The sequence below is a fragment of the Penicillium vulpinum genome, assembly GCF_028829585.1.
Source record: "Penicillium vulpinum strain IBT 29486 chromosome Unknown utg000004l_segment0_segment0, whole genome shotgun sequence".
NCBI classification, from domain to species: Eukaryota; Fungi; Ascomycota; class Eurotiomycetes; order Eurotiales; family Aspergillaceae; genus Penicillium; species Penicillium vulpinum.
In genome coordinates, this window is record NW_026643244.1 from 6,460,028 (window position 1) to 6,478,556 (window position 18,529).

The 18,529-nt window shown below is 47.3% G+C and overlaps 7 protein-coding genes across 7 annotated transcripts; 3 read left to right on the forward strand and 4 right to left on the reverse strand.

The window, feature by feature from the left end:
- Positions 1 to 868: 868 nt before the first annotated feature.
- On the reverse strand, positions 869 to 3,062 carry N7479_010953 (mRNA decapping enhancer EDC3; the record flags this gene model as incomplete). The annotated part of the gene is made up of 3 exons (XM_057258644.1): positions 869 to 1,116; positions 1,174 to 2,892; positions 2,948 to 3,062. 3 exons carry the CDS (start codon positions 3,060 to 3,062, stop codon positions 869 to 871), a joined length of 2,082 nt encoding a protein of 693 aa, XP_057106102.1.
- A 461-nt stretch (positions 3,063 to 3,523) lies between these two features.
- Positions 3,524 to 5,784, reverse strand: N7479_010954 (DEAD/DEAH box helicase; the record flags this gene model as incomplete). The annotated part of the gene is made up of 4 exons (XM_057258645.1): positions 3,524 to 4,322; positions 4,370 to 4,788; positions 4,841 to 5,237; positions 5,318 to 5,784. 4 exons carry the CDS (start codon positions 5,782 to 5,784, stop codon positions 3,524 to 3,526), a joined length of 2,082 nt encoding a protein of 693 aa, XP_057106103.1.
- Positions 5,785 to 6,546: 762 nt separating this feature from the next.
- Positions 6,547 to 9,296, forward strand: N7479_010955 (uncharacterized protein; the record flags this gene model as incomplete). Its single annotated transcript, XM_057258646.1, has 6 exons — positions 6,547 to 6,568; positions 6,631 to 6,692; positions 6,756 to 7,032; positions 7,090 to 7,715; positions 7,767 to 8,043; positions 8,092 to 9,296. 6 exons carry the CDS (start codon positions 6,547 to 6,549, stop codon positions 9,294 to 9,296), a joined length of 2,469 nt encoding a protein of 822 aa, XP_057106104.1.
- Positions 9,297 to 9,900: 604 nt separating this feature from the next.
- N7479_010956 (mitofusin) lies at positions 9,901 to 12,863 on the reverse strand (the record flags this gene model as incomplete). Its single annotated transcript, XM_057258647.1, has 4 exons — positions 9,901 to 10,265; positions 10,322 to 12,369; positions 12,432 to 12,480; positions 12,554 to 12,863. 4 exons carry the CDS (start codon positions 12,861 to 12,863, stop codon positions 9,901 to 9,903), a joined length of 2,772 nt encoding a protein of 923 aa, XP_057106105.1.
- Positions 12,864 to 13,138: 275 nt separating this feature from the next.
- Positions 13,139 to 14,061, forward strand: N7479_010957 (ESCRT-III subunit protein DID4; the record flags this gene model as incomplete). The annotated part of the gene is made up of 5 exons (XM_057258648.1): positions 13,139 to 13,144; positions 13,202 to 13,416; positions 13,479 to 13,539; positions 13,607 to 13,867; positions 13,933 to 14,061. The coding sequence occupies 5 exons, from the start codon at positions 13,139 to 13,141 to the stop codon at positions 14,059 to 14,061; spliced, it is 672 nt and encodes a 223-aa protein (XP_057106106.1).
- Positions 14,062 to 14,428: 367 nt separating this feature from the next.
- Positions 14,429 to 16,356, reverse strand: N7479_010958 (Protein kinase domain-containing protein; the record flags this gene model as incomplete). The annotated part of the gene is made up of 2 exons (XM_057258649.1): positions 14,429 to 15,813; positions 16,059 to 16,356. 2 exons carry the CDS (start codon positions 16,354 to 16,356, stop codon positions 14,429 to 14,431), a joined length of 1,683 nt encoding a protein of 560 aa, XP_057106107.1.
- A 550-nt stretch (positions 16,357 to 16,906) lies between these two features.
- N7479_010959 (uncharacterized protein) lies at positions 16,907 to 18,214 on the forward strand (the record flags this gene model as incomplete). The annotated part of the gene is made up of 1 exon (XM_057258650.1): positions 16,907 to 18,214. One exon carries the CDS (start codon positions 16,907 to 16,909, stop codon positions 18,212 to 18,214), a length of 1,308 nt encoding a protein of 435 aa, XP_057106108.1.
- Positions 18,215 to 18,529: the final 315 nt, after the last annotated feature.

Consider the following 18,529-nt stretch of genomic DNA (forward strand, 5'->3'; position numbering starts at 1 on the left):
GGTTTCTACGGAGAACACCGTACGGAGGGGAACCCTACAGCCAATGCTTCAGAGAAATTGTACGGTGCTGATGGAGCTGGCAAGCTGCTTAATATATATCCCATCTTTGGCGTACAGCATGATTGGGACTCTTGCAAAATCCCGCCCCCACGGGCGCTCCTGCCTCCGGGGCGTGAGCGATCACTACACTCACTGAGCATCAGTCATTTTGTACGTGACTGATCTGAGCATGGATGATCACTGATATAGGTAAGCCCGTGCTGATATCTACTCAGTGAACCTGAGTCTGAGCACCCTTATACATAAAAGCGGCGGTAGTCAAAGAGGAAAGCCTCAGGGAAAATCCGGTACGTATAGGTACATATGGACAACAATCCATCCCTCTCTAGATTGTAAGTATATAAAAAGCTTTACCTAATTTATACAAAAACATTAAATATAGAAGAAAAAAACATGGAAGAGTTAGACAAATATCAGGATTAAGATATGTATAGTAGAAAAACTAGGGAATTTGATCTCTGTGTACGGAGTATATCGATTAAACAGGCGGAGAAAAAGGCAGTTAAGTTCAACCTACTCCGTACGCAAATCGCCAATTCTACAAGGAAAATATGAGCTTAAAATTGCATTTTTATTATCTGACTTTGAAATTTTGGGCCTTTTGTCCAGATCGTGAGGTCCGAACAAAAGAAGTGGATAATCATACATATACAAGTGCTATCCTTCCCGCTGAAAGAAGCCCATGCATCATTAAAACAAACGCTGTGAACGAAGTAGCTCTGCCTGAATCATCACGCAAATTGAACCTTGAAAAACGCCACCGATGACAATGTAGATCGTGGTAATTCATATGATTAGAAAGGGTTGGTTAGGAAAGCAAAGGCTGGTACTTCAATGGCACGACCCATTTGTTCCCAAAATCAATTCCATGGCGACGACGGGTACCGTACTTTCTCCAGACGATCTGAGGGATTCCAATGTCGGCAACTGCCAAATTCCAGGACAGTCTTTCGCCAGATAGAAGGGCATTTAGCACACCAGTCTTGGGTGCTCCGAGGCAAACCACAGATGTGGCATTGACACAAAGCCGGCCACCTTCGGCCAAAGTAACCTCACCTGTGGATTTTGCTGTATTAGTCACACCGGTTCTGACGGGTTTCCTTAAGTACTTACCAGTAGAAGCATTGAGTCCGGAGGGGACGTCCACAGATAACACATCGACGTTGCTGCGGTTCATCCATGAAATCATCTCAAACGCCACACCTTGGTCGTCGGTTCGAAGGTCGTCAAAAGATAGGTGCATGCCAAACAAGGCGTCGATGATCAAGTCGGGGCCTAGGTCAGAGGTGGCCAAACGAGCAGATAGTTCTTCCCACTTGAGAACGCGTCCCCCAACCTTGCGGAAAATATCAAGCTGTTTGCGGCAGTTCTCCAGCATTTCAGCTTCGTGTTCGAGCCCGAGCAAACAGACTGTAACCCGGTGACCCCGGTTACGCAGATGGCGAGCAGCAGCAATAGCTCTAGCCCCAGTACGATGGTTGCCAGTAAGGATAAGCATAGTAGGTGCAGCAGCATCATTGGACAGAAGAGCCACAGCGGCCTCTGCTATTCCTCGGCCTGCATTCTCTGTAATGATCTCATCGGCTAAGCCAAACTCGGCGACCGAGATTTGCTCAATCTCCAGAGTCTGCAAGGGGCTCACCGTAGGACAGCTGCGATTGGTGGTTGTGAGCCGGAGAGATCCAGCACCAGAAACATTGGGAGTAATCATAGGCGACACTGACGATCGGCCTGGTCGAGGGCTGGTTGTACGAGAAATATTGACGTGAAGCTGACTGCGGCCAAGCGCACTGAGTTGCGGCACCATTGGCGGGGCCTGTATCGCGCTATCTTTGCGGGGAGGCTGAGCGTGTGTAGGCGCCGTTGACCGTTCACGTCCGGAGAGGGTATCGCTGCTCAGTTTTATTTCACTAATTCCTTCAATATCGTCCCCAGTGTCGCTGTTCTGTGGGCTATCAAGTACATTCTCCGTCCAGTGTAGGTTCTTTCCGCCGTTGGTGCCCGGCTTGACTCTTCGATTGAAGCTCACCAGACGCTCCTCGTCTGCAGTAGTGTCATCGTTTCGAATTTGTTCAAACACAGTCCGCTTGTCAAATTTGGACAGGTTGCTTTCAAAGTCGAATTCGCCCAGCTCTTGGATATCAGTAGCATCTTCGGTTGCCCAGCCACTTGGATCCTCGGCATATCGGCGCGACTTCTTCTTGCGAAGTTTAGTTCCAGACCGGTTCATAGCTTCAGGCGAATCCTGGAATGCAGGGGCAGCTGGCTCCACAAAAGCAGTCTGGCGCCAGCCTTTGCTCTTTGGGTTGGTGCTTGCTGCGGCGCCGTGTTTAGCAACATATCCTCGTTCTTCCCGTACATTTTCTTGGTTGCCACGTCGATTCCGCTTTGGTGTCTGCTTTAAGGGTGACAGTTCCTGCGGGCTTTGGAGTAATGACTTGTGGGAGGTCCCTTGTATTCCGATCTTGTCACTATCTGCGTTCAATTCCAGGCTGCTAAATGGTTCACTCAAAGAGGCTGAAACTGCCCCAGAGATTTGATTGACGGGGACAACCTTCGGAGCATTCTCAACAAATGCGTTGGATACGAGAGGGGCTTTTGAAAAACTCAGAATAGCCGGGTCCATAAATTGTTGCTGTGTAGGAGTAGATTGAGTGGGAGCTGGAGGTAGATTCATTGCTGCATAGGTTTGAAGCTGGGGATTAGGTTGATGCTGGGGTAGCTGCTGACGCTGCGAGGGAATCTGGGTATTGGTTTCAAGGGAAAGGTCGGTGATAGCAGAGGCATCAATAGAATATTGAGGCAGGCGTTGACCGTTCCAGAGAAATGTGACTAGATACCAAAATATTAATGATTATTATATATATTGAAATCTTTCTTAGCTCACCATCCTGGAGCAGCAAGCGCTGCCCAAACACGTTGGCGACCTGGCCCACCAGCCTTCCACCTTGTGGCTCTCTCAATGTCACTAGCACATTATAGCCAATGAATTCAGAAGCCATGATGATTGTGAGCTTTTGTAGTCCAGCCAAACAATCATCAAGCGTGCAATTGTCTTTGTTTTCAAAGCACGTTAAACTTGAGATGACCCTATGGAGTTTGGACAAAAGAGCGTGACACGACTTAATTGAGGGGCACGTGATTTATTTTATCGATAAGAGATAACCGATAAGGTACGGAGTAGATACGGAGGGCTACCTAGTACCTATCCGTGGGCATCCATCAATTAGTGTCGTGGGGAGCCTCCAGGGCTGTGGAGATGGAGTGCCAACCTTGAAAGCTTGATGGTGAGTCATCTACGATATCTGTCCATGGATGCCTAGAGGTATTTTGGAGCAAGTTTCGTATTATTTATGATCAAAAATGTATTCTTGACAAGTTATCAAATGTCTTGGATATCGATGTCATTTCTAACTTGAGAAACCTTGGAAAGAAAGAGAAATTTCTCAACCTTATATAGAGATCAAAAGTCTTCATCATCAAAATCATCTGGGTTCAGAGCGCTTGACAACTTGGGCTTGTTGACCTCTGTGATCGTGATGAGATTGCAGTAAAATTCCACCACTTTCGGATGCACCATCACCTTGCGAGGCTCAAATCGAGTAACCTGCAGTCCCTCTTGTGACACCGCTCGGCTCAATGCAACATAAGCCTGGCCTTTTTCGAACACTCGGCCCAGATCAACTTTCACACGTTGAAGAGTCTGGCCCTGGGCCTTGTGTATGGACAGAGCCCACGCCAGTATCAACGGAACTTGTTGACGCTGGGCTTGCACTTCTCCGTTGGGAAGCTCAATTTTCCACGTCTCCGGTTGACACAATAAGTGACGTTCAGACCCATCAGGCTGAAGAAAAGATACTAGCGGCCATTTCCGAGCCATTGAGGCAGGGGCCTCCTTGTACCCCATAGGTTTGAGCTTTTTCCTAGCTCGATGCGCCTGCTCATCATCGCTTGCAGTCGCGTCATTAGTAAAATTTGTGTCGTTCTCCTTGTAGGAATCAAAGTAATCTTCACTCATGAAGGCTACTACTTTTCCAATTGAGCCATTGACAAGCGAATTCTCCATATTCTTAATGAGCATCACTTGAGCGCCCTTCTTTAACTGAATCACAGGAGGAGCCATGCAGTTTGCCAATAGTCTGTCGCGATGTTGAGGGTCCTGGATTGTCCCAGAATCCACTGCGTTGAACTTCATTATCTCGCCAGAAAGTCTCCCCATCCGTGCAGAGTTGGCACCATCCACTTCAGCACGCGTTGGAAACCTATCAAGAGTCAGCTTTAGCACAGTGTAATTGAATATAAGACATACAGTTCCGTTGCTTCAATCTGATCTTTAACATCAAGGGGCCGAGAGAGCCGTCTGAAGGCCTCAATCGTACGAGGGGTAATTTTCCCCAATCGCATTTCATTCAGCATATCAGCAAACTCCGGATCGCGTTGACGGAAGATGTTAGTTAAAAGGACGGTATGTTGAATACAAGTTGTCCAGGAAGCAGCTGCAAACGCAAATTTTGCCTCCCGGTTGCCTCCATCTGGGACAGGAGGTAATTGGAAAAAGTCGCCTGTTACAACAAGCTGGATTCCTCCAAAGGGACGACCATTGTTGCGGATTCGTCGGGCAATCTCTTCGAGTTTATCAAATAGATCCCCATCTACCATGGAGACTTCATCAACGACAAGGACCTTGGTACGCAGCCAGCGATTCCGAGCTTTCTGGTTTTTCTTAATCTGGAGGTTGTGAGCATCAGCAATTCCTAGTATATTAGAAACAAAACTCTACCTTTTTCACTAGTTCAGGCACTGGCTCTTTCCCTAGACCAATCCCAGCAAAACTGTGGAGAGTTACACCCCCGATGTTGCAGGCCGCAAGACCTGTTGATGCTGTAACTGCAATTCGGTCGGGCTCTTTGCGATATGTGTTGCGCAGCTTCGCAATAATTTCCCTCATGAGTACCGATTTTCCCGTTCCTGCAGAACCGGTGAAGAACATGCTCTTTCCACGGTCGACAACAGCTTCAAGAACAGCTCTTTGCTCGTCGCTCAAAAACACAGTGGCGATTTTCGAATCCTGTGCTTTCGACTTCGCATCGACTTTTTGGGTCTTCTTGTATTCTTGTCGCAACTCTTTCTGCTCCGCTTTGATGGTGCTCTCGGACTTGTTCCATGGTTCTGTCGGTCTTGAACGTTTAGGGGTCACAAAGCTCTTTTTTTTTCTCTTGACGGGGTTCCTCTTCTTCTTTAGTCCACGGAAGGGTACGAGGTTTCTTCGCGGGCGGCTGGAAATGGGAGGGGGGGCGATGACGACCATGGTAACACCATGCTGCTGGGAGGAGCCGCTGCTTCTTGAGATATAGGTGGAAGATCGGGGTAATTGACTTCCGTTGGATTTTCGTTGCCGTAAACCGACTGGCCAATTCTTGATAAAGTGTCAAGGCTTGGATATGTGACCGTCTTAGAGATGGTGGAGCCAGCCACGCTCGGTGCAATCAGTGGCTGTGGCTCATCGAGGTCCAAATCATCATCGAAGTCATTTTCATCGAAATAAACCGCGTTATGAAGAGACCCCAGCGAGGACTCGCCCACTTCGATTTTTCGTTTGACACCACCGGATTGTTGCTGAGGTTGTGGCTTCGAATGGGCCGTTACATTAGCACGCAATAAGTCGGTTTGATGGAGAGGTCTTGTGCCACTGCCTGGGTGGTCTTGGAGTGCTTTCTTGAACATTTTCTCGGAGGCTGCGACGGGTCGAGATGAGGATGAATACGCAAATGAACTCGGTAGTCTCCTTGGGCAAGTCAAAGAGAGCGATCGAATTATTTGTATGCCCCGCTCTCTGAATCTGGCGACATGCATAAAACGAAATGCAGAATGCAAACCAAGACGATGAGGTCGCGCCAGACAGTTTCTATAGGGACGCAGATCTATTTTCAGCAACGCGTTCCAGGCGCGATTAACTTTGTTATCTACACGTGACACGTCATTGATAAGAATAACCTCCACCGAGGTCCAAATCCAAGCAACACTAGATACAGATGTATCTCACTAGATTTGTATTATCATATATTGTGAGACGTTGTAGGCTTTTATTGGGGCTGGGTATATAGTCTATCAAACGAAAAGCCGAAGGAGTAGGGTTTATTATAAATTAAAGACCATATTATAAAATATTATCTAAAACATATAGTTCGAGTCAATCATTCAGTATTCACAATATGTTTATTCAAAACGACTCTAAAATACAAATTAATATATTACACGATAAAGCCAGAAACAAGAAGCTAGATTATCATTCTAGTTAAGTGCAATTTGTATACTTGCATCCAAGAATATTCAAAAATATGCGAGGGTCATTATATCACGTGATCATCAATTACCGCAAAACATGCGGGACGAGAATGAAGGATCTGGATTTATCAACCACCAGTCGCGAGAGTATCTTGCCAATCACGCGATTTTGAGGCAATTTGCACTCTGTGATCATGAGGAATGGCAGGGATGGCTGTTTTGAGTACGTGGAGCAGCTTTTTCTTTTCGAGTTCGAGCTTGAATTGCTAATAGGCTATATTACAGACAAAGACTACCCTCTGACGGGTGTAGTCATTTGCTTTACGTCCGTCCAAATTGAGAAGAGAGTACGTACCATATAGAGTTTTGGTGAAGCTCTAAGCGCAGGCTGACCTGTGTTCACATTGCAGACTCCATTGACTCAAATGGCGGAACAAATGGGCGCGATGCACAGTATCCACCTTACTTCGGACGTAACCCATTTGATCGTGGGCGACACGAACAGTGACAAGTATAGGTTCGTTGCAAGGGAACGGAATGACGTTGTGTCAATGAAACCGGAATGGATCGAGGCCGTACGACATTCATGGACACAGGGAGAGGATATAGACATACAAGCGCTGGAGAAGCAATTCAGACTGGCAGCATTGCATGGCCTCAAAATCTGCATCACTGGGTTCTCGGACCGTGAGTTGGCTGATTTCCATGACTGAGCATGGAGCAATGCTAATAAATGCGCTGCAGTTCCTTTTCGAGCCTACATGCAGAAGACAACGGAGGAGAACGGTGCCGAATATCGAAAAGACCTAACCAAATCTGTGACACATCTTATTGCGCGTAACTCGGACGGCGAGAAATACAAATTCGCGACGCAATGGAAGATCAGAGTTGTTACTGTGAAATGGTTTACGGACAGTATCGAGCGTGGAATGATCCTGGACGAGCAGACATATCACCCGCTGGTACCAACTGCAGAACAAGGCGTTGGGGCGTGGGATCGATCGTTACCGACAGAGAGAGAGTCTTCTCGAAGGGACAGCACTACTAAAGAGAATTCTTTGAATCCACGACCTCGAAAATTACGCAGAATTGCAAGCACTAAGCTGGTAGATCAAAACGAAAACATCTGGGGAGATATCGTCGGAACAGGATTCGAAAATAACGAGACGGCTGGACCCCAAAAGAACCGACAAGGACAAGCACCACCTGAAGCCTCGAAGCCTGTCATACAGGCATATCAGTCATTCGCCAGCGAGACTACATTTTCTGAAAGCACCCAATCTCGTCTTCCGCTACCAGTTGCTCCACCAAAAGACAATGGATTTCTACACAGGACTTATTTCCTCATCAATGGATTCTCTTCCAAGCAGGTTTGTGCTCATGCTCTTGTCGACATTCCTTGAAATTAATGCATCTTCTAGACTAAAGTTTTGCGTGAACATCTCACTTATAATGGAGCTGAGCTGGTGGATTCACTGAATGAGTTCTCTAGCCCTACGATTCCCAAAACAGGACATGGGCTGTTCATCATGGTGCCGTATCAGACTCCCAGGTCAGAGATTCCGTCAACGGATGAAATGGCATTTGAATGCGAGGTCGTGACAGAGATGTGGCTGGAAAGATGTATTGATGCTCGAGCATTTGTTCCACCCGAGTCTCATGTGGCGAGCACTCCATTCCCCAGGTTTCCTATACCAGGTGAGATCCCATCAAATTCAAAATTCAAACTTGGTCTAATAACATCAGGGTTTCCGGAATTACGAATTTGTTCTACCGGCTTCGGACGTATCGATCTTTTACACCTACGCAAACTGGTGGAGTTGATGGGCGCCACATATGGTGATTTCCTAACGCAAAAAGCCTCCGTTCTGATTTGCAACGACCCTAAAACAGCCAGCGTGGAAAAACTGCGGCATACTGCCGAGTGGGGGGTCCCAGCAGTGTCTGCTGACTGGCTCTGGATATCTATTCAAACTGGCCAAAAAAAGGCATTCGAGCCATACATTGTCCGACGACAATTACCCCAGAACGCTAGCAGCATAGAAAAACTCGGTTCTTTATCGGCTAAGCGAAAGCAACCTGACAGAAATCTCGATGGACAACGAGCAAATTCCCCGTACAACACCTCTACCGAGTCCACGAACGCTAGTAGTACTGAGAAGCGAAGGTTAGGGAATAGTTCTGTATCCCGAACAATCCCTGTCGTTGGTGATGGCTTTGAGGTCGATGCACCGAAACCCTCCGTTCCAGAGTCTCGATCTCCAACCCCAGTGACAATACTAGATAAACCAGCCTTGGAGGAACCGAATGCCAAAGAGCTCACGCCGAATACCGACTCAGCACCATCAAATGCCCCATCTGCACTGGATACCGCTCTGAGCGGGCTCCTACAGCAAGCCCGCGCTGCCAAGTCGCGACAGCAGCCCGAGGGTATTACGACTAATGATGATGGGAATCCACCCCGACGAAAGCGCAAGCCCCTCCTCGGCCGCGCGCCATCCCACTCTTCAAACCGAATTCTTGAAGGCCCGCGCCCCGTCTCACGTGCCAGCTCGATCGACACACTCAACGACGACGGCCTCGGCAGTGCCTTGGAAAGCGCTCATCCGACCAGAGACAACTCCATATCCCGCAGCAACAGCCGTGCCGAACAAAGTCTGTCTTCTATGCTCAGCGGTGGGAAATTTGATTTCCTGAATGATAAGCTCCCAGCCCATACCGAGGACGAAGATGAGGAAAATCAGGCACCGCAGATGACGCAGCTAGATTATGAAGATCCCGATGCGGCTGCCATGAGGGCGGAGTTCCTGAGGGATGCCGGGAAGTTGTCCGGAAAGATAATGAAGGCCGATAGCTCGGGTTTGCTTGTTGGTGAAGTGCGGGAGCTGGAGGATATTGGATGGGGGTCTGGGCGGAGGACGAGGAAACAGCCTGTTAAGGTAGATGATTGATCGTTGCATGTGGGCTGGACTCTTGATTTTTGCTTTTTTTTTCATCGGCGAAGGAATGGCATTGCATTGCGAATGGCGCCCTGTTTGGTCTATCTACTGTTTTGAAAGAGCGATATCTGAAGGTTGTCAATGATACTCCAATTTGGTTCAATACTAACTAAGTAAGCTACATGTCCTTGGGCCTACGATCAGGGTAATAGCGACAAGTTGTCTTGAGAAGCCGAGTTGAAGCTGCATTCTGATACTAGGCATTGTAGGGACAGAAAGAACGACGGAGGGAAACCCTTCGATCTTGAGACCACTAACAAGAGAGATTTTGAACTATGTGGAATCTTAATTCAAGGGGGAATCTTGGATAAGGATTAGACTCCCTCTAGTGCACGCCACCACGCCATGGAATACAATAAAACCCAGCAGGGCAAGAGAACCCTTGGCAGAAGTGACCATAAAGCCAACGTGGAGGAACATCATAAGAAGAGTTAAGTAGAATATGAAGAATGGGCAAGAGAAAGATGTAAACTGTACAAGTTAGGAGGTAAAAGAAAAGGAGCGAAAAAGAAACATCGTAGTAATCATGAGTGGTTGTACAAAGGTGGAAATAAACCTAGGCTTGCATTGCCGCAGCCATTCCGCCGGGCAAAGGGGCATCAAGATCTAGATTCTCGATCGAACGGCGGTTTTCGCTGCTGTCCCGGAATAGGTTAGAGAAATACTTAGTGGCAACATCGCTCTCCTGCTTGATCTTGGTGACCTCTTGCTTGCGTCTGCCGAGATCCTCGATATCCTGAGATAGACAGGTTTGAAGATTGCTGGCAGGCATGCGCAACATGCGGCGAACCTCAGTCGAGATTCGATTGGCATTTGAGTGGATATAGTCCATCTCAGCAAGGGTGGCGGCGATCTTCCGTGACAAGCGTGGGGGAAGAGTGGACGGGATGGAGCTGAGCACATAAGCCGTGGTCAGAACAGCTTGTATGAAGTTAGTATATTGTTATTATTTGTGAAAACGAATGAGAAAAACATACCAGCAGCGAGGATAGTAGGGAAGAACAGCCGGCGCATGTTGTTCGGGCCAATGACTTTGACAGCACTTAAGGCACTATCTACCCAACTGAATCCGCCCAATGCCCTACCACCAAGTACAGTGACCGCAGTCATTGCAACACCTGTTCCTGCCATCTTCTCTTGGCGCTCCCAGAGACCAGCAATATCGAAGAAATCCCACAGCTCAACTTCAGTGTCGACTTGTCGGGCAAATGTGTGGCGACGACCACGGCGGAACATCGCATCCGCACGGAAGTTGAGTGGAGTGAATTTGTCTTCACCAATGTGAAGGAGACCGATATTTTGGATGAAACCGACTCCTTGAACTGTCTTTTCCCGGGCATAGTCCTCGCAGTCGTTGACAGACGAAGCAATCTGATCCAGCATTGCTAGCTTCAGTTGCTCGGCGTACTGGAACGCCGAAAAGAGACCATGATATTCAACACCGAGATCTGCATCAGAAACACGCGTGATGGTGTCAGTCAATGTCGAACGAGTGTGATTGTAGACATCATCGCATGAGTCGTCGATAGCCTTGTTGACGCCCTCTGCAAGCTCTCCCTTCTTTTTCTTGCCGTTCTCAAAGGCCGGTACAAGCTCCGCCAATTCATCGGTCACTCGCTTGAGCTCAGATTGTGCAACATCACGGTTGACTGTGGCAAGGGAGCCAAGGTCAGCTAAGAGATTCAGAAGGTAAGTTCTGGCAGGCGCAAGTTTGGACCGGGAGCGCTTTTCAAGGACGAAACGTCGCAAGGCTCCTTCAAGGTTCTCGAAGTCTTGGAGTTTCTCCCGTTCTTTGCCCTTGCCTTTATCCTTAGAGTCCTTATCATCGTCGTCATCATGAGGATCAGAGCCACCGCCGTCACCACCGGAGCCAGACTGCGAGATAGCAGGTGCAACAGGTATAGCATTGCTTGAAACGAAATGAACTAGTTCAGCAGCCTCCTTGTATGTACGAGGGCTGAGTTTGCCGATCTGATCCAAGATCATGCGCTCGCAGCGTTGCTTGTCACGAATTTGATCAAATCCATTGACTACCATGAAAATATATGCCTTTTCATGCGCAGCATTCAAGATGAACTCTTTTGCAGACAATGTGAAGTGATTTGCGGCGGAAACCACGAACACAACGACGTCGATCTCCTCCTGCCTAGCAAAGACGGCTGTGGTTTTCAACGAGTCCGAGTTTAAGCCGGGCGCATCGATCAAAGCGATATCAACCACGCCGTTGTTGAGCAGCGATTCGTCAATAGACCGTACATCCTTCACGTAGACCTTGCACTGCATGTACTTCGTGTTGTCGATGACGATGTTTTCGAGTTCGGTGAGAGCATAGACATCAAAGGTGCTTTCATCGTTGCGGTTGTATGGCGTATCTTTGTGAACGGCGTGGACTTCTTCAACGCTACCGTTTTCACGTGCATCGAGAACCTCACAAAAGATGCTGGTGCAAGGCTGCTGGTCCTCTGGCAGCACCTTCCGGCGCAGGAGAGCATTGCAGAATGTCGATTTGCCTGCGTTCAAGTCTCCTGTAATCAGAACCTTACTCGAGGTATCCTCAATTCTGTCTCGCAGCGAGAGGAGATGTTTCATGCTTTGGCTGATCTTTCCATCCAACAGGGAGGCAATCGAGGCCTTTTCCAACGAATGCACTAGCTCTGCCTGTGAAAGAGCGCCGAGCTTTAGGTCCAACTTGAGAATAGAGAACTCTTGCGCAATCTGCGGGGTCATCAATCTAGGCTCTGTCGGGACGCGGCGTTGAGCTGAGGCACTGGATTCTCCCAATTCGTCGCTACCCGCCAAAGTGGCTGCGCGCCTCAGATCTGGTCGGGGCGGTGTACTGGGTCTGCTGTCATTGCCTCCATGTTCAGATTGAGTTTGATGCAGTGACGGTCGGTCCATGGGGGAAGAGGGCGTGCTCTGTACGGAGGGATAGTGGGCGGGCCACTGGCGGTTCATTTCCTGAAGCTCCTTCAGTGTGTCAATAGTCCGGGAGATCGCGCGAGCAAGCTTGGTTCGATTTGAGTTGCTGGAAATACTGTAAGCCTTACAATTCCATAAATGCGTTGTTTGCGAGGAGGCGAGACATACTAGAGAAGTTGAGAGACATGACTAGCAACGACTTGCTTCTCATGCTCAGCTGTATTCAGAAATGTATTAGCTCAAAAATTTCCCTTCTATATCACACCGCTGCATGGCCTCGAGACACGTACCTGCGGGATTCCATTCTCCAGGCCGCGTTGGAGTATGCACCGGAGTCGGCCTATCCTCCATCAATCCTGCGCGCCAAGCAGAGCTCGCATCCTCCTCCGTATCGGCAATGCTACCTCCATAGCCAGAGTCTTGATTTAGCGAAGTCATCAAGGCCGTGGCACTTTCAGAAGTCGAGCCGTTGCCCACAGTCATATAAGTCGGCGGGGGACGGAAAAAAGGATTCTTCTCGGGAAATTCTTCCTCGCCTGAGAATCTAGACGAGCCAGCTCCGGAAGACGAGCCTTCACCAGGGTGATATTCCTGACTCATAACGGATGAAAGACCTTAACGTGGGGGCGACATCCATCCAAGAGAAGTTGTGTTTTTTGTTTGAGATGATCGATTTCTTGTTGGAAGGATTTCAAAGATGACGTCGGGCCAAAAGGGGATTAGCGTGCATGTGACCCTGTATCGTAGTAATGCGCCTGTAATCTTACGATACCGCCATTGATGTCACTGCACAGTGCTTCTACTCAGGCTCCTACATTGTACTTGAATTTACTTCTCACTTCCTTCGAACGGACTTCCCACTATTACGTACAATCATGAATGTAAGGCGCATATCAAATTCTTGAGCATTGCTATTATACTTACACGAGGTCTCTCAGATCGTCGAGTGGGCTTTCGGGAAGCGCATGACCCCCGCGGAGCGCCTGCGTAAACACCAGCGTGCCTTGGACCGAACACAGCGGGAGCTTGACCGAGAGCGAGTGAAACTAGAAAATCAAGAGAAGAAGCTGGTACAAGACATCAAGAAGAGTGCCAAAAATGGGCAAGTTGGAGCTTGCAAGATTCAGGCCAAGGACCTAGTTCGGACACGGAGGTCAGTTTCTCTTGATTGTGTACTGCTCATGGCAGCATTTGCTGACTAGATGGCGAGAACAGATACATTCAGAAGTTCTATCAAATGCGCACGCAATTACAAGCTATTTCTCTACGCATCCAGGTACGCGCAAGCTGTCCTCCACTACCCCTCTTACTTCCGCGATGCGCTGACTGTTTCTGCTTCAAAGACTGTCCGAAGCAATGAGCAGATGATGCAGTCAATGAAAGGAGCCACAATGCTTCTGGGTAGTATGAACAGGCAGATGAATCTTCCGGCACTGCAACGGATCGCGATGGAATTTGAACGAGAAAATGACGTTATGGACCAACGGCAAGAGATGATGGATGATGCGATCGACGAGGCCACAGGAATGGAAGGCGAAGAAGAAGAAGGAGAAGATATCTTGAAGGAGGTTTTGGATGAGATTGGTGTCGATCTGAACCAAGCAGTTTGTTCCCCCGGCCCCCAAACATCGCAAGGTGGAACCCGTGGACTAACATATTCCATTTACAGCTTGGTGAAACACCCGAACACATACAGAAAGCACCAGCGAATGAAACTCGGGTTGCGCAGGCCATTGGAGGGGGAGGCAATACGAGTGATGATGACCTTCAAGCAAGACTAGACAGCCTTCGGCGATGATTACGACTTTGTCTGTTATATGCCATCGACGACAGAAGTCATGATATGGCCTGATGTGTTGAGCCCTAATTGAGTTTACCTGCCTTGCTGTTATTATTAGCATACCTTGCAAGATATTTCTGCCACTTACATACCAATCCATTACTTCTCGACTCGCATTTTCGTCAACACGTCAAGGCCATATATGCCGTGAGCACTACACATTTAGCTAGATAATTTTTACAAAGGCCCACATTATACCCGTGGACCTACATATGCTCAGCAACAAGAAAATATTCATATATCAGAATCATCGCTACTAAATTCAATTCAACTTCAATACTACGGTTATGTCTGATGCAACATTCTTGACATAAGATGAGAAGCCTTAAGGGGATGCCTCTTGAAGGGATGAATCGCCTTCGTATTGAGGAGTTACTTCCTCATATTCGCCATCATCAGGCTGATCAGAATATGTAGAATAATAAGAAGAAGAAGAACTAGAAGAACTAGAATACCCAGAAGAATATCCAGAGGAATCAGAAGTATTATATCCAGGACTGTTAAGGATGGGGATTGACATGCCGTCGTTCGATGATATACTTGCCCATGGAAAACCCCTTCGACCATCATGGCGGCTATTATCATAGAATTTCTTGATAAAAGGTCTTTTGAAAGAACGACCGGACTCGAGTTCTTCGGCAGACCAGTGAGAAAACCAAGGAAAAGACGATAACTCTTCCAACGATGGCCGGTCGGACTTTTCTCTGGACAATGTGGTTTGTAACACATCTCTGCAGTCCTGTGAGAGTGATTCGCTGATCGCTACATCTTCGTTAATCATTCTCTTGCGTCTGCATTTTACCACTGGATAGAATGGATCATTGTAAACACCATCATACCTAGCATGCCAGTCCTGAGTTTTCGGCACTGGTTTAGGCTCATCCCAGGGCCAGAAGCCATGCAGAAACCCGTAAACAAGGGTTGAATATTTCCACATGGACTTGTCCTGCATATCTATAGGCATGTGAATTTTTTCAATAGAGACATCATCATGGCATGGATCCCTCCAAGCATCGTACTTCTCCAGTTCGATGGCTCTCTCAGGCATCATCTGATACTCCTGGTAGGGGATATGGCTGTCTATGTCTCTTCTGAATCCTGATTTCTCAAGCGAGAAGTAGGCCGCTCCAAGATCGATTAGTTGGACGTTGAGGTTTTGGTCCATAAGATAATTTGTCACTGATATGTCACCATGGCAAACCTTCATATCAGCTAGCTCTACCATAGCTTGGAGAAACTGGGAAGCGACTTTACAGCCTTCTATTTCCCCCAGTTGGGGTTCTTTGGTTGTGGACATGAGATAGCTGCCATCAAAAGCTGGAAACAGGGGATATCTCCTTCGGATGCGCGGTATGGCACCCTTCGACTTGACCCTATTAAAATGAGCCTCATCAATAATTGAAACAGCTTCATAGCTAGGGTCAACACATGGAGTCATAAGGATTGCTGTTAGCATACCGTGAGTATAGACCGAGTCGAGCCGCGGGAAATTTTTGCTATCGTCGAGATAGATCAGAAGGATGGCTTCTTCTGGGATGTATCGTTCCTTTCCGCTAGGTTCACTAAATGGCGCCATCGTAGGGATGTAATATTTGATTGCGTCCATCAACTGTGTTGTGTGGGCTTGAGATTTGATTGCGTATTGTTCAAGGTCCTCTAGGGAAGTACCAGCAGCGCCTTTCTCGCGTGCAATAAATGCGACACCAAATGCTGCTATCAGTTAGCAATGTATTTATACAAAAAAGCATCATATCAAGAGGGTAGAATGGTCTTACTCCCTGCGCCTATAAATCCATAGATCTGCACTCGCTCTTTAAGGCTCGGACAAAGGCATACCGCTTTAGCAGTGAACTTCCCTTCAGCACTCAGGAGATTGGAATCTTCATATGAAGTGCGATTATATTTTTGAAACATTGCGCTGTCGCATCTATAACCTTTATCGTCCCGGCAATTACACCTTGAGAATTCGTCGTTATTCCGTTTGGAAAATGCTATCCCTAGGCGTTCTCGAAGAACTTGACTCACTTGGGGATACTTTTGGGATAATCGGCTTGAGGGGTCTAAAAGATCTTCGGCATTGTAAGAGAAGCTGTCATCGCAACTGTATCCAGGTATGGTTGGAAAGGGACTGCAGGGGATATGGTTCCCTTTGATTGCGCCCAGGTCTCTCTCTAGAAGGTAATTGAAAGCGTAAGGATCCTGTGGATTAACGCCCATCTGCTCAGCCATCTGTTCAGTCACATGTTCAGTCATGGTAGTTAGTTAAATTGATGAAATAGAGAAAAGTGGTGTGTGAAGTGTACAGGAAAGATCAAGGAGCGAAGAAAGTCATTTATATACAATTTTCAAAGAATCAATGTATTGTTATCGGAATAGAGAGAGAAGTTCTATAAATGAAAAGAACCCCTCGAAACAATTCCTCCTAAGAATATCAAAGAGTTATTTTTGAAATAAACAAAGAACCCAAGGTCACCTGAAACAGAGAACTAAAATTGCCTCTTCCATTTATCAGATGATCCTGGGATCGTATCCATGTACATACAATCAATGTTGCAACCTTGAAATCACCCGGGCACCCATAGTGCTGCGGCTGAACAACATTCCAACGCCGGATGTTCAAGGTTGATTCGCCCCCGACCTGCGGCATGTCAGCCTCAAATCACCCGGGTGAGAAGAAACGAGAGCCCTGAAAGTGAGATTTGAGTGTCTAAAAGCATATATAAATAGGTTGTTATCCTCCTCAAAGAACCAGATTCCCTATAATAATTCACTACCCTTTTAAAGAACAAAGAGATCCAAAACAATGTCTGTCCTTAATGTCGACAATTCAATACAAGTTCCGAACACTCAAAACACAACACCATTGTCTCCGGTCGGTCATTTGCAATATGCCCAGAAAGATTCTGGCTCCGAATCAATAAGTCCTGTTTATGAGGGCTTCACCTTTTCCAAGGCTATGCCAAAAGAAAGCGCAACCTGGATATGTGTGAAACGGACAGCCATGCATCTGAACCAAGATGAGTACTTCAGAATGGTTCAGAAGAGGGCAAATAAAAAGTCTGTTGCCCAGCAATATCAGGGCCTATCCTCTGATACCAGGCGTGCTCATATCAATCAACTGATTGACGAAAAAAGGCACAATAATCCACTTGTTGAGTGGAGTTGCGTCTATATAAAAGAGCACACAAAGATATTCAAGGCCAAACATGCTCGTCATGGGGACTATGAAACGGTCTCCATGGATGTCATCATCAAGCAAATGCCCATGAAAGCCAAAGCCTATTACAGGGCCTCTGTGGGTTGCTCAGTGGCTATTGGGAATATTTTGCGGCCTACACTTCAACAACTGGCTCCAGCGATGAATTCTTTTGCACATTTGAATTCAACTCGGGGACCTGCCTATGAGAATCCGAATGGACAGTTTGAAAGTACAAATCCAGACGTTGAGACAAGTCATCCAACAAGATCGCAAGACCATGAACCCATCCGGTCAACTGTGACCAACGATAGACGGGAAAATCTAGCCTTCAGTACCAGAAACAGCAACGAGATGAGTCTGGACCATACTTCAGATTATTCATCGGACAGCAGCAGCGACCCAGATGATGATGATGCATCTATGATTTCCGACCAATCCGACGAAACTTCTGCAACAGACGACGAGACTGAGACTGAGTGTCAAGAGCCACAACCAGACCAGGCCTCTCTCCGACAACAGAATGCCAGTCCTTACCGTCACGAGGCAAGCTATGCGCCTCATTCTTGGCGAAAGTTCCAAGGCCATAATATCGACAGAAGAAATGACAGAAATTATCCTTTCCGCGATCAATTTGAGGTACCTCCAGTCAAGACTGCTAACCCAAGACGGGCTCAGAGCGCTCGGCCAGGTTCAGTGCCTAGTAAAAGATATCGAATGCAACTGATGAACGATAATGAGATCAGAAGCAGAATGCTTGATCACCGTGAAGCAAGTCTTGGACATCGGGAGAAATGGCTGAAGAGAACTTTTTCTGAAGCGCAGCTTGAGGGTACTCAACCAGTGAGGGATCCGCCAGCAGTGTGCCGATGTACCTGTCGTTGCGCGATCAAGGGGAAGAGAGAAGCTGTGTGACTGATACATTTTTTTATTTTACTTTGGATCTTTTTTGATGAGGCTATTGGCTTCTCCTACCGTCAGAAGAACAATCTTTTAATTGCGCAGTTAGTTTTGAATAGTCAAATTTATATAAACAGAACTCGATCAGTGCTGGGGATAGCATAGTGTAGACACCTTCCATTTTGAAAATAAATGAGCGCTATTTACTTCGCGATCTGATGAGTTCAGGCTCTAGTTAAGGCAACTAACTATGTTAGGTGGCATTTTGCATTAACAAGCCCAGCGTTTGTTATTATTTTGGTTCTTATCTTCTTATTAGGCATGAACATC